This window comes from Anser brachyrhynchus, assembly GCF_964034855.1.
Source record: "Anser brachyrhynchus genome assembly, chromosome: 12".
NCBI lineage: Eukaryota > Metazoa > Chordata > Aves > Anseriformes > Anatidae > Anser > Anser brachyrhynchus.
In genome coordinates, this window is record NC_137707.1 from 16,125,568 (window position 1) to 16,146,685 (window position 21,118).

Sequence of the window (21,118 nt, forward strand, 5' to 3'; positions counted from 1 at the left end):
TCTTCTTCAGACTTTTCTGGTTTATGGCTCCCAGGCTCAAAATCCAACATATAAAAACTTTAAGCAATATCCGAAACATCACCTTGTTCCAGTACAGAGGTGCACTTCAAGGATAAGTCCATGGTGCAGGAGTAGGGCGCGTTGACATACCTCCCCACCTTCCTCATCCCCTGCAGCTTTACTAAGGAGTCCACTGAAGTAGAACTGAGTCATGGCACCGGTGTCTGCCATCTCCCAGGGACACCCAGACTGGTATTCAAAAGATCCGCGCTGGCAGTTGCAGAAGCAGAAGGGCTGCCTCCTCTAGTACCATTTGCCAGAAGGGTAAGAGAGCTCGACCCGTTCATGTGCTACACGTGATGCAAGAGTGGCCTACCCAGGTACAAACAGCATGTGCCCCGTCTCCTTCTCCCATCCAAATTTCAGCTGCTTGATCAAAAGTGCAATTACTAGAAAAATGTGAGATCAGAGTGCAGCAATGCTAGCTGAGGGTAAGGCCAGATTCAGAACAGCAGAATTTGTCCCCATCCCTAGTGTGGTGCTGTTTGTCCAGCAATGCACCTTTCCCTTCACTGGTCTTCCCATGTGGTTATTCCCCGTAAAAAGTGAACTCAGGGTTTAATAGCTTTGGAGGGAAATCTCAACCACAAGGAATGTTGGCAAAGGAAAAGGACTTCTTTTCCTTGGTGGTACATGCCGAAAAAGAGAAGACTGGGACAGTCAAAGCCTAGGAGAAACTCCTTGTGCAGACAAGATCCTACATAGAAGGAAGTAGAAGAAATCTTTGAAATCTCACCATGGTAAAACCTTGAGCCTCCTTTCTGAAAAAAATCATGATCCACGTCCCCTCCAGACACCGTGAAGAGTCAAACTGCCCAACTCCAAAGACCAAAGCTGGTCATTTTCTGACATAAAGATGTCTCAGGCCCTGGTCTGGCAAGCAGTTATGCCAAATCTGTGCACCTTCATGTCACCTGATAGAAGACGTTTGAGCCAGCTAAAGATGCAATTATATACCAAGATAATAAATATTCATTGCCAAATTAGTGAGAGTGCTGTGCACTAGCACGAGCCCTGTGCATGCCGCTTGGTCTCCCACGCACTCTGCTTAGCGCATCCCTTCTGCTGGCGGTTTGCTGCAGAGCAGCTGTGTGGCACTGTGGGCATCTGCAGAGCTGGATGTGCTGCAAGTTGTGGCCTCTGTTCTCCAGTGCAGCCAGCTCTATGAATTTGCTTTCTCTCCCAGCACTTGGCACCATTCACATCCCAGCACAGCAAGAAGAACACAGTCCGGGTCCCTTCCCTGGAGGCCGGTTTCTCCCAGCGCCTATCAGCCGCTGTCGCTCAGCCATGCTGTTATGCTTTGCAAAGATTTTATCCACCAGCAAATCTCTTCCTAAAGGCTTGCTAATGCAATGCTGATTGGAGAGATAGCTAATGCCCTGTTGCCAAGTGATTTCTCCTTTAATTGCATTTTAAGTCTCTTTTAATTGGTCCTCTAAAAGTCTCACACTCTGTAAGCAGAATAAAGTTACGCTGTGTGTCTTACTAGTTCTCTCGCAAAGTATATTCTGTAGAGGGTTTCGCTATGGCATCCTGGTCTTCCCATTCTTTATTTTGAAGGATAAGATTAGCCAGTGATTCGGATATTGCTGTTCAAATGGCAGCTCTGGAACTACAAATCTTTTCCCTCCACCAGAATTCTTTAAAATTCCAAGTATGAAATACAGTGGATGACACCATGCTAATCCTCTGCTAATCCTAACTGCAGGCATGCATTTTCCTGGGTTTTCAGGAATGAACCCCAACATTATGCTTCCTCACAAGCTGTTTCATCTCTCTGCACACTCCTAACTTTAAACTTTCCCCACAATCTCTTTGGTATTCACAAAGCCCACATATATTAAGGCCATACTTCCATTGACTTTGCTTTTAATATTAAACAGGCAGTACACGATACCCTCAATATTGACTCTGCCAAGTCCATTAATGACCCTTTTGTGGCTTCACTTTAATTTACGCTTTGAAGGAAAACTGCTGTATTATGAGTCAGGGGTGAGAGAGAATATTGCTTATATTAAAGATCTGTATAAAAAGAATATCATCTCTGACCTACTGAGGCAAAGTTGAACACTCAGAATAATTCCTACTGTAAGGCACATGAAAAATATTATCATGGAATGCCCAGGCTTTTGTCTGACAAGGAAGATTTAAGGATTTCAGTGTTTATGTACATAAGAGGAAAAGGTCCTTATTTTTTTTGTTGCAGCCAAGCTGCAATAGAGCCAGAGGTGTCCGAAGTCAGAATACATATTTCTACCTCAAATTCCATATAATTGCTGCAGATTGAAGCGCCATCCTTTCCAATTTCCCATTCTGATAAACTACTGCAGCACAGAGCGTATTAAAGGCATCGACTGTTGAGAGACATCTCTAGTACCTAAACCTTACAGGTCACATTAAAGATAGAATTTCAAAACTTCCCGAGCCTTGCTGGTTTAAGTGAAACCCTTAATAATTCAGTATAGCTCTGTATGTGTATATCAAACCCAGTGGTAGAGCTGAGCACGTTGTAACGAGATAGGAGCAGATCTGTGTTGCAGTGAAGGATGACATAGGCTATGCAGGCAAGGCCACATAAAGTGTGAGATTTAAATTGACTAAAGTGAAATGTAAGGGTGAGATTTGCTTGAATGCGGTCATCTGAGGCAAATTCCTTTAGATTGCCCCAGGGAAGAAACAATTCAGAGAGGACATTCTGGAATCTGTCAAGGAGACTGCGAGCTCTCCAGCCTGCACTAAAAGGGCAGCTGCTGGGGATGAACAGGGGAAGTCCTGCGTGCCAGGACCCGGCGCTCACAGGCATTGCTATTACCTGCGTGCAGACAGGCAGCTACAGGGGAAGTCTGAAGGCTCCTACTACGAGCCAAAAGGGTGACTGAGACACTAAGCAGCTGCAAGAAAGCAGGTAAAAGACTCACAAGTTATTGATGCATCAAAAAACGCTGAAAGAATTTAAAGGCAGGGGACAGATTCAGACCGTGGTTGGAATCAATAAACTCGTAAGCACACAGGCACTAAAGATACCCTGCAAAAGGCTGGTGAGCCGCACAGCAACTACATAAGCATTTTTAATATAGGGTTTGCAATAATAAGGGCTTGTTACTTGGGAAATTGCTGCAAACTCTAAGAACATGGCAAAGGGCTAAGGAACAGTTAGAAAATTTTATTTAAAAACCTTCCTCAAATTGCAGTTGGGAAGAAACCAAATACTAACAGTCTCTGCTCCAGTGAAACTAAGCTGTATTGGCTGATAGCTGTAAGAAGGGCAATTATCTCACTTTTCCTGTGAGTCTGAACAATTTTCTATACTACTTTTGCCAGTCTAACTTCAGTTATTCACTCCATCTTTGAACTGGAAAAAGACAAGCAACCTCATCTGAAAATGAATCTACTGGAAGGACTAGATTTTTCTAGAAAGATGAAGGGCAGGGAAATCCGTGTGTGTGTGAGTGTGTGTGTGTGTGTGTGTGTGTTGCATCTGGTGCACTGTTTCTTTTCATCTGACCAACACTCAGAAATGCAATTATATTTAGATAAAAAATGTGAAACATGTATTTAACCATTTTACAGCAGAGTCCATGCAGAAAATTCTGAGCCAGCTATCCTCTCCCATACCCAGCCAACCACCCTCCATCTCAAACCAACTTTTAATTTCCGTTAATTGAGCCCTACCTGTCAGGAAACCAAACCAATGTTTTTTTAAGGTGAGTGAAGTCTGGAGTCTCTCAAACAGCAAGAACCCAAAAGTCTGTTATAGTTATCCTGACCTTTTTCCAGCTAGCAGCTTCCATAGCCAAAATAAAGCATGGCAAGATGCAGCTGGGTGAATGTTCACATAATATACTAATTTTTTTTCACATTTGTGAATGCCTTGTAAAAATCTTCAGCTAAAAAACAGATGTGGAAGAAATGTCCCTGCAGCCTGGAAGGAACAAGGCTACTCATCGTTAAGGGGGCAGCACAAGTTGTTGCGGTCTCCTCTGTAATTCCCCTACTGACTTGGACTGGTTTAGAGGAGAAACAGACTGGGATCAACTTGACTAGCAGACAACTTGCCTTTCGAAGCCTGAGCTCAGAGGTCAGTGTTTTCTGCAATGAGAGTGGTGCCAATGGATTGCAGTGGACCAGTGCTTTGCCTTATAAATACTTTAGCAGAGGGTTGCATCCTTCTAACACTTCACAAAAGAAACTGTTAACTGAATTCCTCCCTATTTATCTGTATTCTGTAGTCATGTCCTAGTGTGAGAACTTCAACACCGAGCAAGAATGAAGCTGCTGAACAGAGCTCGTGTCTGACCCAAACACAGGGCTCTGGGTTTCCCAGGTAAACACCATCCCTGCCCTCACACCAGCTACTTCTGCTCATCACTGGTGCACAGGAAGAAGAGCAGTTTGCAACCATGTGCCTTCCCAAGGGCTCTGCCAGCCTCAGTTTTGTGTAGGACTCAGCATCATGCTTCAAGAGAAAGGTAAAGCGGGGTAGCATTACTGCAAGGGGGCCCATGCTACCTGGGGCTGCTACCACAACTCTCCTTCACTCATCACAACGTCTCTATGGTAGTGTTTTAGTTCAGACGAGGAGCACACTCCTGAGGTGACTCTCCCAAACACCACCGCTCGCCATGCTTTGGTTTATGCCACAGAGCAGAAAGCCACTGGGAGAGCTGGGCTCCCCTCAGGTGAAACTGAAGGGAGGTTCTCCAGCCACAGGTGAGCACTCACTGTATGGCACCAGACCTGAGCTAATTTGATGTAAACTTCCCTGAAACACCCACAGTGTAGAATTCAGGCCTTTAGCACACATGTTTTGCTTTGCAGAGCTGCTCCAAACGGGCTGCATGACTTGCTGAAAAAGGTATTTGGAGTATTTTGTTGCTAGATGCCACTGTCTGAAAGCAGGGGACCAAACTCTGCAGCTCTTCTATAAACACACAACTGCAGTGGGAATTTTTGCTGAATGAAAAGACTGCAGACTTTAGCCCATTAATTTTACAAATGTCTTGTCTTCAAATGCTACAGTAATTAGCTTAACTCCTTCACACTTTAAGATGCTTTAAAGTGTGCTGCAGGAATGTCTTGGATTTTAGGGAAAAGCTAATTTAAACTTCACTAGCAGTATGTTCTCTTGGGATACTGCAGGCAATATTGATTTTTATCTGCAAACTCTTTCCTTTTAACTGTTGCCAAGGTTTTAGATTTTATCATAATGTATTCACAAATATTTATGGAAACTATAACTCAAAAATGCATTGGTTAGAATTAAACATATTTTATACAAGGTAACATCACTGCCAGTTTATATAAATAAGAGTTCTTAGCTGGTTCAGCAGGCTTGTTTGTCACATTTAGGAAAAACACCTTTAAATCCTGACTACGGTGTCTCATAAAGAAAGCTAAATCTGCAGTTACAGCTTACTTGCCAAGGCACCTTTTCGCATGCAGTAGTGATTGCAGAGGTCACCATGATGCTCAGAGCACGGTATTTGCCTGGCCTGGGGCATAATAAGGGCCATGGGCTGTTTAGGAAAAGCTTACCATTCGTCCACTGCACAACCAGGCAGCACGGAGCGGGGCTGAAATCTCTCAGACTGCAGGAACCCTGTATCTCTGGATGGGGGAATTAAATTTTTCCCATGATTGATCTGACTATGGGAATACTTGGGACACCAGAACAATGCAGGTAAAATAATACTTATTGAAAATTTTCAGAGAAAAATAAGGAAATGCAACATGAGAACTCATCAACTTCTGGATGTTACAGATACGGAACTTGCTCAGTGTAATAAAAGAGTCATGGGAAAAGCAGAAGCAGAGGAAACAAAGCAAAGAAGGTGCTCAACATTTCCATGGCATATAAACCTAAATTCAGTATTTTAAGTGTGAATATTTACTGTTAGCCCTGCAACCTCAAAAATGCCTACAGCATATGCATGTCATTGGTGATTTTCTACAGTTCTAATTCAGCAAGCTGCTCAAGTTGTTGGGGGAACATTTGTGAGGAGAAAGGGCAACACTGAACAATGTCAAAACCGACCTCGCAGTAACCAAGGTTGGAATATAACGTGGCTTCAGATAAACACAGACACAAGGATTTATATGTCCTTTGCACTAGAGTTTGTGCTTGACCCAAATTAAACTAGTTTAGGGTTTATCCTTGCAAGGACAGTCACAGTGCAGGAAATCTTTAATCTCATGTTGCTTCTATTGTAGTTTGGCCTAGCTAATTTTAATGGCCAAACCTTCTTGTTAACCCAATGACACCACTCCTATGTCATTAACTGGTTTTCTGTCCACCTTGTATTTCTTGACAAGGTAAATTAGCCTAGACAGCTTGGATTCAAGATGATGGTATCAGAATCACACAGTTGCTGAGGTTGGAAGGTGCGTTTGGAGGCCAATTGGTGCAATTCCCTACTCAGGCTGGACCACCTCAAGCCAGTTGCCCAAGACTACGTCCAGATGCATGCGCTGGAGCTTGAAAACTAACTCAGCCAAGAAGAACATAGCTTTTTCTGAGCCTGTTAGAAAGGGAATGGTTATCAGGCAGGGCAGAGATGTGGAATACATAGGTTATAAAAACAGCACATCTGTTACACACTTAAAACAAACCTTTACTCATCTATGCCTCGCAGTAACTACAGCAAGACTACTTTCCTCTGAAGTATGCACAAAGCCAATACAGTCCTTCAGTGGTAGACAGCCTAGGAAGGTGCGGGAACAAAGCTTCTCATCCATAGCTGCAGGCATCCAAGGATGCTGAACCAAACTATGTTTTCCAACTGCTTTGGACAAGGTCATTGCTTGGTAGAGATCTTGTGCTATCACAAATACTAGTTTGGGGTGTCTGCCACTTTTAAAGCCCTCATGTACATTTTAAACCACTTATTCTCTAATTATTTTCTTTTTTTTTTTTTTTAATGTTCTTCTGACTTGAATAGAATGGAATATCTGTATGAGCTAAGTCATCAGCTAGGATTTTTTTTTCTCCATACTCAGTGTATAATGTAACAGCCTTGATTTGCTATGCAGGTCAAATGAAAAACAGGGAAGGAAAAAAACTATCAGCATTTGAAACTCTTACTCCTTTTATATGTTGTTTTCAGTTATATACTTTTTTGCCCGACCCTCTATTTTCTAGGCCTTCTTGGGATTTTTTCTCTATTTCCATTCAGTATGTGATATGACCGCTGTTGGAATTATGCTGCAGCCCACCAGGATTGAGAGCAGAGTACTCCTCATAATGGGAGGTCAAACTAAATGAAAGTCAGAGCCCCACCAGTTCTCACAGCTGAATTCCAACACTGGATATGACATGGCCAAGGGGAAAATATTGGATTTATTTTTATGAGTTAGTCATAACCCTAATGCCCTTAAGAGGTACTGTGAGAAGTCAATCCATTCATAAGGCCAACAAGGTCACTTTTAACTTGTAAAAATAAATCCAATATTTTTCACTATGTCTTATTAGGTTTGTACAATACAGGAACCACAGTGGTTTGTTTTAAAAACGTCACTTCCCACAACTGCTTATATTGCTTTTTAGCATGATTCTCATCTCCCTTGTCCCTCTACTCCTCAGCTCCTGAGGTCAGCATTGTCTCTTCCAACTCTTTGTTAGTGCTTTGAGACACACCGATGATACATCCTGCTACTGAAAGTCCTCTCAAGTTTTGTGTTCGCCCCTCACAATAACACCACTTCTGGTCATCACCACTTCTTTTTTTGGCATTTCTCTTCATCATTTCTAGTGTCAGCCTTCACCGACCTATCTCAGTGTCTACTGCTAATTGCACTTCAATCGACAGATATTCTAAATATCATATATAATTTGTTGTTTAGCCTGGTCTGACATATAGTCTAATAATTACCCTAAATCTAATAATCTCTGGAGCTTTTCCTTTTTTATTCCCCTCAAGAGCTCAGTAGCTTTCCACTTAAAGAATGGAAGAGCTGGGAAGTGACCTGCCCCAGCTCATGACATCTGTCTTTTCAGGCCATGGGAAGTCCTGCAGCCCTCAGGACTTTTGGGGGATTTGGAAAACATTTCACCCCACAGATGGCAAGAGACCATTTTTCTCCTTACAACCCATGCCTTAATTTATAAACAAAACAAATAGGAAGAAGCAGAGGGTACAGAAAGGCAGCGCCTCCGAGGCAGGCTGGAACAAGTCTGCAACGGTCTTACGAGCAAAGAGGTAGGTTTCAAGTGACTGTTAACACACACGGGAGTGGGAAAATTCAGGATGGCAAGGTTGGTCACACCTTCTTTGTTTGCAGGAGAAGGCAGGGCAGTGTTTTGTGCCCACTGGAGTTTGAACAGCTGAGCCTCAGAAAGGTCAGGAGATTACAGGGCTATGGCAGGAAGCATTTCAGGGGTGGCAAAAGGCAGAGCAAGACACTGATCCCTTCAAAACACAGGTGGAAGAATACTGTTTCAGGGATGACACTAATATTTGCTGGTAAGAAACTAAAGCAAAGCAGTGGATTAAAGAACATGGACGGAGCAGAACACTTTGCTCTCAATGTCATCCAAACATGTTGGCCATCTGCCTCTGGAGGCTTTAGGGGTATTAACAAAAATCAAATTAGAAAATAAAATCTCTTTCATGAATTAGCTCTCCTCCTATCTGGTTGTAATACACTAAACTAAAGTCACAAAACCAGCACAATATACCAAAACAATTAGAAAGGAAATTTTTCTGTCAATCACATTCTATTGCTTCCTTTTAAAGCACTTGAAAGATGATGTGCTATGCCAACAAGTCTCTCCAGAAAGTATTTGCTTTTTCCCTACAGGAGTGTGCAAAAGTTTCTGACTGCAATGAAAGAAACTTGTATTCTCTCTTCACTTTAAAACTGCACAAAACACAAACCAAGCTGTGAGCAGTTACAGGAATTAAAAAACCTGTCTCTCTTATTGCTTTTCTCGTGGATCCATCTGTATGCCCCCATTCACCTAAATGTGATGATCCCGCATTTTTGCTGGTGAAAATAGAGCAGAACTTGGCTTTGATTGATGCATAAATCAGACCTCCACACAACTACGAGTTTGTTCCCCTTTATCCAAATTCTGAGCTATTTTCCTTCCAAGTAATGATTTTCACTTACTTTGTACTAACATAAATGATTACCTAAGGTGCAAAGGAAAACATCTTCAGCTGTGTATCTGTCTTGGTGAGAAAAGGCTGTGCACGAGCAAACCAGCTCAAACAGTTGATGCACATTTCTCCTAAAAATGGCACGGTCACATCTTTATAAAATTTCAAAGCTCCAGCTCCCTGTTTGAGTAGCAGCTCCAGATCATATAGAGCAATTTAAAATCTTGGCACTTGGCTTTCAATAATTCCCTGTTAGATTACTGTCTGTGGAAGAGCATATAACACAACTGCTACAAATGCTGGGAGCAAAATCTTCAATAACAACTTACTGCATATGATAACTTTCCCAATTTCCTGCATCTACACCACCTATCTCTTTACTCTGGTCTGTAGCAGCTTGTTTCTTTATTGAACATCTGCCTTGGGATCCCCTGTCATAAAAAGTAATAAACACATCAATCCAAAAGAAAGAGTATTGCACGGCCCAAAACTACTTAACCAATCAAATTGGCAGCTGGTAGCATGAAACTAAAGGGATAAAACTCAGAGGTGCTTTTTATACCGAGTATTTTTAATGATATTACACACCTGCTGCCATTTTGCACACCTAACTGCCATAGTGCTTCTAATAAGTTAATTATAGTTTCTAGCACCAATTATGGATTGCAAGCTTTGTGGAAATACCAAGCAATGGGATTAATTTGTAAATCTGCTATCTCACAGATATTTGACAGCTATTGCTTTGATTTTCCTTCCTACAAAATACAGATGGATTGTCTTGGGAAAAAGCATTCTTTAACTAAATAATAATAAAAAAGCTCAATAGAAATGCCTTGTAGCTTATTATCTACAGACCCCACAACTTGTAACTGTGACTGTAATTATAGCTGTTCTCGTTTCCCCTGCAGGTTTTGCTAAACAAACAAATGAAAAAGATACCCAAAAGAAAAAACAAAAGCAATTTATGCTCTTCAGTTATCATAATATAAATATCCATAGATTACTTGCATAGAGAGCAGATCAGATCTAATCTTTCACTGGAGTTGCTTGTAAATTAGAAATTACATTTACTTCAGGTGTATGTTGTTTGCCCGGTTCATATCCAGCTGTAAATTAGAGCAGTTTTGCCTTTTGGGAGAAAAACCTCACTTTTGAAATGTGTCTTATTGACTCTGTATAAATTACTAGCAGCTGATCCATGAAGTAGATTCGAAGGCAAAACTGCCTATAGGCAACTTTTTTTATTGATTGTAGATTGATATTCATTTGATTTTAAAGAAAAGCAAACCAAAATAAAGCTGCAATGTAATTGCTAACTCTTTGTATGAGTAACAGAAACATTATCTCTCATAATACTGTGATTTGACAAGCTATTTGTTCCTCATCCTAGGACTCAGATTGGTATGTCTGGGCCAACTTTCCTTTCATTGTTCCCCTTCTGGGAGTACAGAAAGGTGACCAGGGCAGGGATCCTGGGGCCAGCCAAGCTTCCTAACAGCCCCACGGCCACGGAGAGAAACAGCATTGCTTCTGGATGACGCTAGTTCATGTCTGTATCAATGTGTAGGCTGCCACATGTGTCCCTTAACAAGAAAAAGATCATCATTTTGGAGTAAGAATTCTGAACAATTTTTTTAATATGTCTTTTTTTTTTTTTTTTAAAGCTTTATCACCATAACAAACACAGGTAGCTCTCTAAGCCGTACGAGCCATGAATTCTTATTTGCTGTAAAGCTGTCTTGTCATTTAATGCCTCTGAAGGGCTTGATTTCTGCTAGGACTGAGTTATCAAAACAGCCTTTTCCTTTCTAGTACTAATAATGCCTCTTTTCTAGCTTCACAAAACTTGCAGAAACGTACCTCCTCCTTCAGTTATATTTAGTTTAAATAGGTCCTTGGGTGATCAGAACTAAGAGACATATGTGTGAACATATAGAGCAATTGCAGACATCACAATTCCTTAGGAAACCAGGTTAAATGATTTATTCTTCAGAAATAACCTCTGCTCAAACAGTTAGAAAACTGAGATGCAAAGCACTGGACCTGATCCATCAGGTCAGCTTTGCTGACCTGGGGCTGAAATGCTCAATACATACCCCAGTTCTACCCAAAGTGCCACACCGACTGTTACAGGCATACCTGAGTTAAGAACGTGTGTCCATTGTGCATAATTCTTTGGAACCTGGAAAAACATTAGCTTTTATACAGCTAAACATTAGCTTTTATACAGCTAAAGCACTTCAAATAATAACACCCTTGATTTATAAGTGTAAAACAGAGAGACTTTTCCCAAGGTTACCAGAAAGAAGTTGTTTTGTGAGCAGCAGAACTAATGAACCCTGATTTCCCATGGGTTGGAATTTTTTGTTACCAAAATCCCTGCCCCTATCCCCTCACCACAAGAGCCCAGCTCTCTCCATGTTGTTCAATATTTTCTCTGTGCAGGAGACCGACCACACTGTGACTGACTGACCAGATGGCTGCTGCAACGGGACAGCAATGGTCAAGTTCTGCCTTCTCCTCGGAGGAGACACTGCTATACAGCTCTTCTCCATTGCTGCTTTCCAAATTTCACCAAAATTTCTGAGCTTTCCTCTTCTGCTCTTGAATTTCTCTTTCACATTTGATTAAAGTTGGCCATAAATTCAAAACTCTTTAGAACAACTCAGAGGTGGACAAATGATGAAAATGTGTCCTCAGAGGCTTCTCCCCATTGAGGAAACAGTTAAAACACCTCACAGCAAGTGACAGAGCTTGCCAAGCCAAGCTTTGTCCACAAGGTACCAAGGCCTGGTTCCTACAGATGAAACAGTCACGCTGAGAAACTTCCACGTTTCCATTGGATTCCTCTATTAATCACAAAAAGTAAATCTCAACTTATTCTACCAAAAGCACTACTTACTGCAAAACGCCATAGTAAATTCAAAGTGTGGAGGAGCATTCCCACCTACCTTTCTGCCTTCAAAACTGTCTGCTTGGTTCTTCCAGCCTCTTTTGAGTTCCCTCCTGTCCCTTTTCTAGTGCCCTCCATTGCCACAGACTCAAGGCTTCCTCCTGAGCAGCTGAGAAAGTAAATGGAGCTTGTACATATTTGTTTCCATTCCCTGTTTGTTCCCTCATTTCCCATGTCATCTTGGACTTACTACAGCTGTGGGTAACCACGTCCTTAGAGGGAAGTGGCATCTTGTACATCAATTAATTGCAAATTTTCCCTGCCAAGGAAGCCATTCCTGGCTATTTTAAACTATTATTTTGAGGTAAACTGAGGACACAAGGAGCCCACTAAAGCACAAAACTACTATTCCCACTAAAAACACCCCAAATACCCTTTTACTGCAGATAGCATCGAGTTATATCTTTTGTAGACTATCTATAGAGGGAACTACTAAAGCATGCTCACCAGTGCATTGTATTTGTAGAGTGCTTAACATGATGAACTACTCCTTCCTAGTTGGCGCATCTCAGTTTTCCTGTAATACAAATACTCAAATCACAGTATTTTAGAGGAGAAACTGCTATCACTGCAAAAGATCATACACCGACCACTGGAGCACAATTTCTGAGACACGGCTACTTTTGCTTTCACTGCTGATTAGTCCACTTTTAACCCAGATTTTCAACTTCCACCTTTAAAAAATTCCCTCCCATACCTTAACCCCAATACTTTTTATACAGCTGCACAACACAGACACCATTTGGAAATGGTAAATACACATTTGGAAAACATGTCAAGTACTTTACACCTAATTACTAGTGAACTTCAGCAGGCAGATAACTAGTAATTACACACAGCAGCTTCAGTTATTTGGGGCAGTTAATTGGGATGTATGTGGTTGTCTGAATGTTTGAGGGGATTTCTTCTCTCATTACATTCTCTCTAAAATTGCTGGCAAGGCCACTTGCTTGAAGAGAGTGGAAGTGCAGTGTAGCTCTCCATTTCAGAGCACATTATTCAGTGATGGGCAGGCAAAATTACTTCACTGGGTGTTTATCTGCCCTCCTAATGGAGGTAAGGTCTAAAAACCTTTCCCTGCATGTCTCTCCTGTGCTTAAATACATGACTTCCCTGAGATGCTGAATTTGTCTGCTTTTTATCGTTGGGCGTGCCACCAAGATTTATGTTGCTCTGTGTGACCATAGCAATCATCCATCACTAGTAGTTACAAGATCTTTCTCCTTGTTTTTAAAAGTCCTTTGAATTAGATTTCATTATGAAGTTAATGTACCACTGATGGTCAAGTGCTTGTGAATGCAGAGAAGGCAAACATCCTTCAGAAATAGGTGAGAGAAAGTTGAGGGACTTAGATGACTAAAGATGGACTTTCCTCAGCCAAATTTAGCTACCTGAACATCAGACAAGCAAGTTATCTTAGCTATCTAGAGTCAACAGGAAGGGATAGGCTTCTTCAGAGACAGCTCATCCTCTCCTGAAATAAATATCAAAACCAGGTGGAATGACTAATCCCCTGGAGCTGCTTCTTGCTTTTCATCGGTTATGGAAACCATCTTAGAAGATGAACCTAATTCTCAGAAGATCTTAACTTAGCTAAGATGTATTGACAGTTTTCCCAGTGGTTCTAAAATTATGACAACCTTGTATATAAAAAGGAAACAGATAAAAAAGCATCCAAAGTTAATTCATACATACCTGAACACAATTGTGGTATTTTAAAATAAATATCATATTCTTCTACTGAAGTTGGAAATTACATTAGGAATGAATATGACAATTTTGTCTCTCAATGAGGAAGACATAGTGCAGGCTCTCTCCTTTCCTCATCTGCAGAATTTCCTTTAAAGCATACACCCCTTGGTGAGAAGACAGCTGTTCATTTCTATTCAGAGTAAGAAACACAAAAGTATATTTGAGCCATGCCAAATCCTTTCAATGAGGGGTCCACTTTGCATATACACTGCATCTTAACCCCTGATCCCACCCTATTGCCCATTAGCTTGCTTTATATTTATTTTTGCTCAATTGCCATGGTAAAGCTACATGCACATCCAGTACAACCACCTCTAAGTGCTATTCACTGGGCAGGCCTGCAACAATGAAGATTGTGGCTCTGTTTGTAATAGAAGTTTTTAATAGGGATCTCTATATTTGCCACCTAGTGTTTGAATTTGCAGGGTTCACTTCGATTCCAGGCAGAAAAGTCTAAATATTTGCTTCTTACATGAAAGCCAAAACAACGTTCTTACAGAATCACTAATTTCCAGGACTCGAGCCTTCAGGTAAGATACCAAATATTGCATGCCTTTCAATGGACAGCAGGACACTGATTTGACCACAGTGTTACCATGCCTTTTGATAGTTTCCTTGTTCTTGGATCCAGAAAATCTGTACAGAAATGCCTCAGTCTGGACTTCACGTCACTGACCTAAGAGCCTCGGTCCCTGCCAGGACAGCGAGTGAAGCTCAAATGCTGCTGCCACGCGTTTGCAGGAGCAGAAGGCATTCAATCAACAATACCTTGGCCACTTCTTAGGCATCAGAAACAAAAGAGTCTCAAGAGGTTTTTTTTTTTTTTTCTTTTAAAAGAATTGCTTGGCCTCCTCCCAGTTGCTCCAGAATATTCCCATCACTTGCTGTCAGCTGGGCAAGAGCACCAGCATTGCTCAGAGACAGACAGAACAGGATGTGCTTGCATGCAGGGTCTTTGTAGGATCAGATTTTCGCTGGGTTTACTCAGTGTTGGCCATGCTCTGAAGAAGACTACTTACACCAGCATGCAAACACTGCTCTGGCAGTGTGGAACAACTCTCCATTGACTTTGGCAGTGGCATGCCCACAGTGCGTACGCAGTTTACTTTTGATAGTTAAATCTGTTTTTTTTTTTTTTTTTTTTCAATTGTAAAATCATTATCCTCTACGACCCTCTGTGTATTTGTTTTTAAAGCAAACATTTTAGGTGTGCTAATGTTTCATCAGCTGTTCTTAGTGCCCCGTTCCAGGAAGCCCCACCGCAGTAAGCACTGGGTATTTCAGCAGGACCTGATGCAGCCCATGTGTCAACAGGAGCCCTTTGCGTGGCTCTTGACACCTATCTGATTGGGAAGGAGTTAAAATCCTAATTTTTCTACTGTCTGGCACTTCAAAGATAAACCCTTTTATAGCAGCCTGGTTCAAAGGCTGGGCTTGCAACCAGCGCTGCTCAGCAGAGCATTTGGTTTTCTCCTTACATCATATTTTAGTGAATGTTGTGTTTTATAAGATAAAATGATAAATGGCCTGACTTAAATGACCGGAGGGTATCTACTTTCCTGCTAGTCTATTTAAAAGGTTTCTGTGAACATTTTACACACCTTACTGTGTGACTGTGGCTGTCTAATAGCAAAGGAAACAATAGCCTCTGATGTCCACAAAGGCAGGGCATACCACACAGGTGCCATGTTTTACAACACCACTATATCTTGTCATTCAGAAGTGCTCCCTGAACAAATTGCCTGTCATATTTAAAGATAAAATCTGACAGTGCCAGAGCTGACAAGTAGTCCTCAACCCTGACATACAACACGGAGCTGAATTTTGCTAGATTCGCTGTAGATGGATTTGTCTTTAGAGATTCACAGCAAAGCCAACTGCTGGCAGAGCAGCAAAAATTATTTCAAAACATTGCTACTAAGTGTCAGGCTTTATTAAATGGCTGCTTTAAAAAAACGGAAAGAAAGGCTTGGTGTGAGCTTTAGAGAAGAAATGTACAGAAATGTTTTTACATATTTTACTTCTCCCTAAAATAATGATGTACGGTGTTTCTAAATAATAGAAAATACGGCACTGCATTTCAGGAAATATATTTTCATTACTCCTTAGCACTGTGTTTACGCTACAGGAGCCTGTATTCTTTTATCTTTTGCCCTGTGAGGCTCTGACAGGGATGCACAGTAAATATGAATTAAGGAGGAATGACACAGCCCTTTCAGTAATTACAGACACGCTGCTCCAGTGGTTGCCGGTGCAAGTTTGGAGGGCTCGCCTTGGATAAGCAAACACCGTTACCCAGTGCTACTTACCGCAGGCAGTGCTGAGGGGAACTGAGGGGTTTTTTTTGTACGACTGCTACACACAAGTGGCAGGAGCAGTGGTAGGTTGGCAGAAGCGGGACGGGTACTCAAGAGGTTTGTTAAAATCCCAGCTTATCACTGGTTTTACATCAGCCCCATTGGGGTTCATGGTTTTGAGGGTGTAAAGAGCCACAGTCAACTGCTGGTGCAGATCTTTGTAACCATTCGATGCCTACATTAGATCACTGTTCATTTAACTCCTTCTTTGGCAAACTTTTGCATGTAAAATTGGAGAGATTTCTCTCTTCCTGCTCTTTAGCCATCAGTAATGAGTGATGTGCTTTTTCTCAAAGAGAAAAAAAAAAGGCCATCATCTGCAGTTCAATGTGCCACATTGCATCAACCCTTTCCACTACGACAGCCCTGATGCCCAAATGTCTTGTCATACCTACTCCCAGCCGAGGTAGCAGGAAGGTGCTGGCACCAGCGCTGCCTCCCGCAGCCTCCACCTCCTGCAGCCTCCATCTGAGCACTCAGCGAAGGGGAAAACAGGAGAGGACACGGACATAGCCAAAGTTGGTAGGTATTACGGTGTGTTTTGGGATAGGTCGAGCTGCAGGGCCCGGGACGGAAGAGAGAGGTGAGTCTGATCAGCAACCGCAAAAGGCAGCTGTCACTGCAAGCAGCAGCAAGCCGAAGCTGTTGGAGGGAGCTCACCGTTCCCACTGCAACCACCTCTGCAGAGCCCCTCGGCTGAGACTTCTGCCATGGGACATGCTAAGCCCTGGCAAAAGGCTGCTCGGGGTGCACTCCAGTTGCGCTCCTAACTTTATTTTGGCAGCCCCTTCCAAGCCCCTCTGTTACTGTACAACTTGGCTGCCTCCCTGAACCTTCACCCCAGGGGTGGCTCCTGTGTTTTGCACCTGCTGGATGAAACCATCTGTTGCCATCACCAGCTGCACTCAGCACAAGAAGAAAATAACTCAGGCTTTACCAAGGTGACCCACACAGGGCCGCCCCTCGCTGTCTTCAACAGCAAAGCCACCTGTGTGAGCTGCATTTGCTCTCTCAAAACTTCTCCGCAGCACGGTCCTCTCTATGAGTCGCTACACTAGAAAAGCTCCCGAGTACCCTGTCATCCTCTGTTTCGTATAAAGCTTGACTTTGCCTTAGGAATAGTGTTAGTAAAAGCTGTAATTGTCATTCTCCTGGGCTGCATCAAATCTTATTTAAGGATGGATCTTCTCTCAATTTCTCTTAGAGGCACTTTACCCAAGAGAGAACCAATCCATTATTGGAGGAAGATGTTCTGACCCCATTAGCTGGGCAGACGTGTGTTTGAACTACAGACCTCTGAGCATCCTCAATCCGAGATGAGCTGGCGCAGGCTACTGCATCGAGAAGGGGGCCTCCTCCAAGACCCCTTTGCGTGCTGCTCTGTACCATTTGGGCAGGTGCCAAATGCACACTGCAACAGGCGGCTGAGAGATCATTATGCCCAAAAGGTGATTAAAATAGTGAGCATAAGGGTATGTAGATAAATAATAAAAAAAGCCTGGGAAGAGTTACTTTGGACATACACTTTGTTCAAAAATCAGCATTGAAAAGAAGTTCTGCATGATCTGTAATTCTCTGTAATTCTCATATTAGCATGTACTAAAAAATCAGTGTGTAATATGGATTTTTTTTTAAAAGATTGCTCTGTTCCCAGCCTGCTTCATGTGTTGGATTGTGGACTTCTGAGAATACTGGGAGCTGCACAATACAAGAGTTTGTAACCTTTAAAAGTGGGAATGTCATAAGTTGGTCTTAGTTAGCAAATTGTGGCCCTGACTCTAATGAAAGTGCTGCTGCCCAACAAGCTTTGCACTGCATTGATTTTTCTTCTATCAGTTGGGAGTTCTGGTAAAAAAACAATGGATCTAATAACATCAGCAAAGCAGAGATAGTAAGAAACAGTGAGCTCTTCAAAATAAATAGGTCAAGCCACAATCAATTTCCAGATTTGAAATTATGTTTTTAAAATGTCTGTTTAATACAAGACCTTGTTCTATGTCTATCAACTCAAAGCTTGTAAGGTTTAAAGTTCCTCAACGGCTGCTTTATCAGGTAGCCCAGAGTTAGGCCCCAGAGGTTAAGCAATAAAAGAGAAACAAAAATAACTTAACAGTCTCTGCAGCTAGTTGAACCCAGCAACAGCTCCTTAAACAGCTTTTACATTCCTAGGGTTTGAAATGCCATAAAGCCACAAGATACATTGAAAAGCTATGAATTTGCTAAGTAGGATTTCACTTCCTCTTGTTATTAGAGGTCATTAAATTTATTAGATGTTAGTAAAATCCTTGTAAACAGAAAATATGAAGGCTTATAAAACAGTGCTCTGTATTTGAACCCAAATAATTAAGATGCAGCTAGGAGTAGGATAATAACAGAAGCCTGATTTATGAAGTGCCGTTAGTTCTGAAGTGTTAGCGATACTTACGCAACAAATTTCACACATACCTGTTGAAATAAAATTTAATTGTACAGAATAGACTTATTTATGGAGGATATCATATAGATTAGGTCAAAACTTGCACGTATGGTATCTAGTAGAAAAGGGCTCAATTAAAAACTCTAAAATCATACTCTTCACTCACTCGAAAAGCAAGTATCCAGAGTGACACAAACTTTCTCTATTTCTTTTTTTTTTTTTCTATTTTGAGATGACGGTTCTGTAATTTGAATGATCTTGGAATAAAAATGCCAACATTGTAAAAAGCTGTTAGTAGAAACTATTTCTAGTTATGACTGTGTAACGGCAAAATAAAGACCCTGTGACTGATAGATGATTTGCAGACCTGTAATGTCAGCAATATAACTTTAAACCTTTTAGTTCAGAAATTCAGTTTTTCCACTGAAGGGATGGGAGAATATCTTTTAGCACAGTGTACACATTCTGTGTTACTTACGTGCGGTGTTCTAACCGTATGTAGTCTTTGCGATGGAAGGACAACTACAAGTCCCACTCCCCAGAGAGGATTTAGGCTTTTATGACAGATTTGCAACAGAAAGAATAGGATTAGGGTAAAATTCAAAACTCAACAAGCAATGCTTAATCAGGTGGTATTAAAAGGTGCTGTGCAGGGGAGCCTCCTTGGGGTGATACACCCTCCTTCCCGCTGAATCAACAAAAACCATGATGCATCTCAAGAATTTGGAATTAAACTTTTCTATCTTCTTGGCTCTCAGTATTCTCAGGTACTTTTTGCCTTTAGGGTCTGGCTTGCATGAGGGGCTTTGCAAGCAACTGCTTTTTAAAGGCAGGTTTTCAGTTTTACTTTTTAGAGGACAGCTTCCTCCTACGGCACAGGAGATTGGCTGGTGCAGGAAATTCCAGTTTGTTTCATCCCTGTTCCAGCAAAAGTATCTGGCCTCCCTAGCCGCTAGTGCAAGAGGAGGCATCCTGATTAGTCTCTGCTTCATTTAAGACAAGCTGTTCTCTACTGCAGAGACTGAAAGAGTGCCTTACTTTTGAGTGAAGAGGGGTGAAGTCTTCTTGTGCTTGTATATCCCCAGAAAAGGCTCCCTGATGGTGTTTTAACCATTTTTATAAAAAGATAAAGACTGGGAAAATCTAAGAAACCTTTGGCTCTGAGGGAACCAGAAAAAAAAAAAAAAGGATCAGCTTAAGGAAATCTAGATACAAGGGAAGCTCATCTTAGTCTTGCTAGAGTAATGTAATATATGTTACAATGAATTGTAAGAAATATTTAAGAATAATACTGTTTTCCCAAGTTGTCCTTTCATCCAGTTGCCTACACACTTACTTTTCGTTAAACTTTTCTGAAGCCAAGGAAAGAATGTACTAGGCTAAGAAATCAATTTTCTTAGCTCCTGGATGCCTTGCTGACTCTAAGCTGGTGAATTTGTGAAAAATGTTCTCTGTCAACTCTTTTTGGCTAGAAGACTCCATTCCATCCTGGCAGGAATAATAACCTGGCCTCTGTTATTCACGCTTTCATCACCTCCTGGCTGGAATCTAGTAATGCAGAATAACTGGGCACACAGCCTTTGGAGTTAAGGACACTCCTAATACAGAACACTGCAGTGCATCTAAGTGTCACGGGCATGTGCATATCAAATCAGCCTGCTGGACTTTACAATGTCATTCTTCAGCATACCAAATGAAACTTGCAGGATTGATCCTTGTCTTACCCTGTAACCTGAATCCAGGGTAGCTTTGACTTAGGGCTATCTACAGCCATGAGAGAGAGAACTGATTGCAACTCTGTTCCTTTGAGACAGCAGAACCCATCACAAAGTCTAGAAACAACAGCCATCACAAACCTCACCGCATTTTTTTTTTTGTGTGCAAGACATTTCTTCAATATTGCTTTATTTAACAACTGCATGTGTTTTTCATTGCACCTTCTACTGCAATAAACATAGGAAATCTTGTTTATACACTCCAATAGGTTGATGCAGTGCTGGTAGGCACTGGGTTATTAGCGCTCACATCATGTAAGAGTGTGGGTTGGATATGGGAAGTGTGAGGTTGCATAGCCAGAAGAATACTTCTAAATTCGGTAGTAGAACCATATATTTGTATTGAGGGAAGCACTAGTACAAGGGGAGTGTGTGTGTGGGGAGTTAGTTATGTCCATTTTTAGTGTGAGTCTTACCAAAGTAAAGGAAATTAATCTGCCTTCCATACTAGAAGACCTGCAATACAATCAGAATGTAATTCCAAGAATTTCAATGATAATAGTAAGCTCCCCACTACCTCCTATTTATTTCCAATCAACAAACTGTTCGCATAAGCAGATGAGGATAACTATGGCACTTGGCTTGGGCTTGTAGTACAGTTCAGTTAGAAAGAGATGCCCCACTGAAGGGCAGGTTCAGCGTACCTTTGAGTTTACTGCTCTGAAGAAGCTTACCTCTCGCTAATCAGCATATAGGAAGCTTAC

At 41.7% G+C, this 21,118-nt stretch overlaps 1 protein-coding gene across 2 annotated transcripts in view; it reads right to left on the bottom strand.

The window, feature by feature from the left end:
• LOC308176823 (uncharacterized protein) overlaps positions 1 to 12,801 on the bottom strand; it is a 239,563-nt gene extending 226,762 nt beyond the window's left edge. For both annotated transcript variants that reach the window (XM_080553082.1, XM_080553083.1), the window contains exons 1-2: positions 12,562 to 12,801; positions 12,113 to 12,223 (exon numbers count right to left, since the gene is read on the bottom strand). In XM_080553082.1, coding sequence (XP_080409208.1) covers positions 12,113 to 12,223; positions 12,562 to 12,569 — 119 coding nt within the window. In that variant the 5' untranslated portion in view covers positions 12,570 to 12,801. The remainder of the gene's footprint in view (positions 1 to 12,112; positions 12,224 to 12,561) is intronic.
• Positions 12,802 to 21,118: the final 8,317 nt, after the last annotated feature.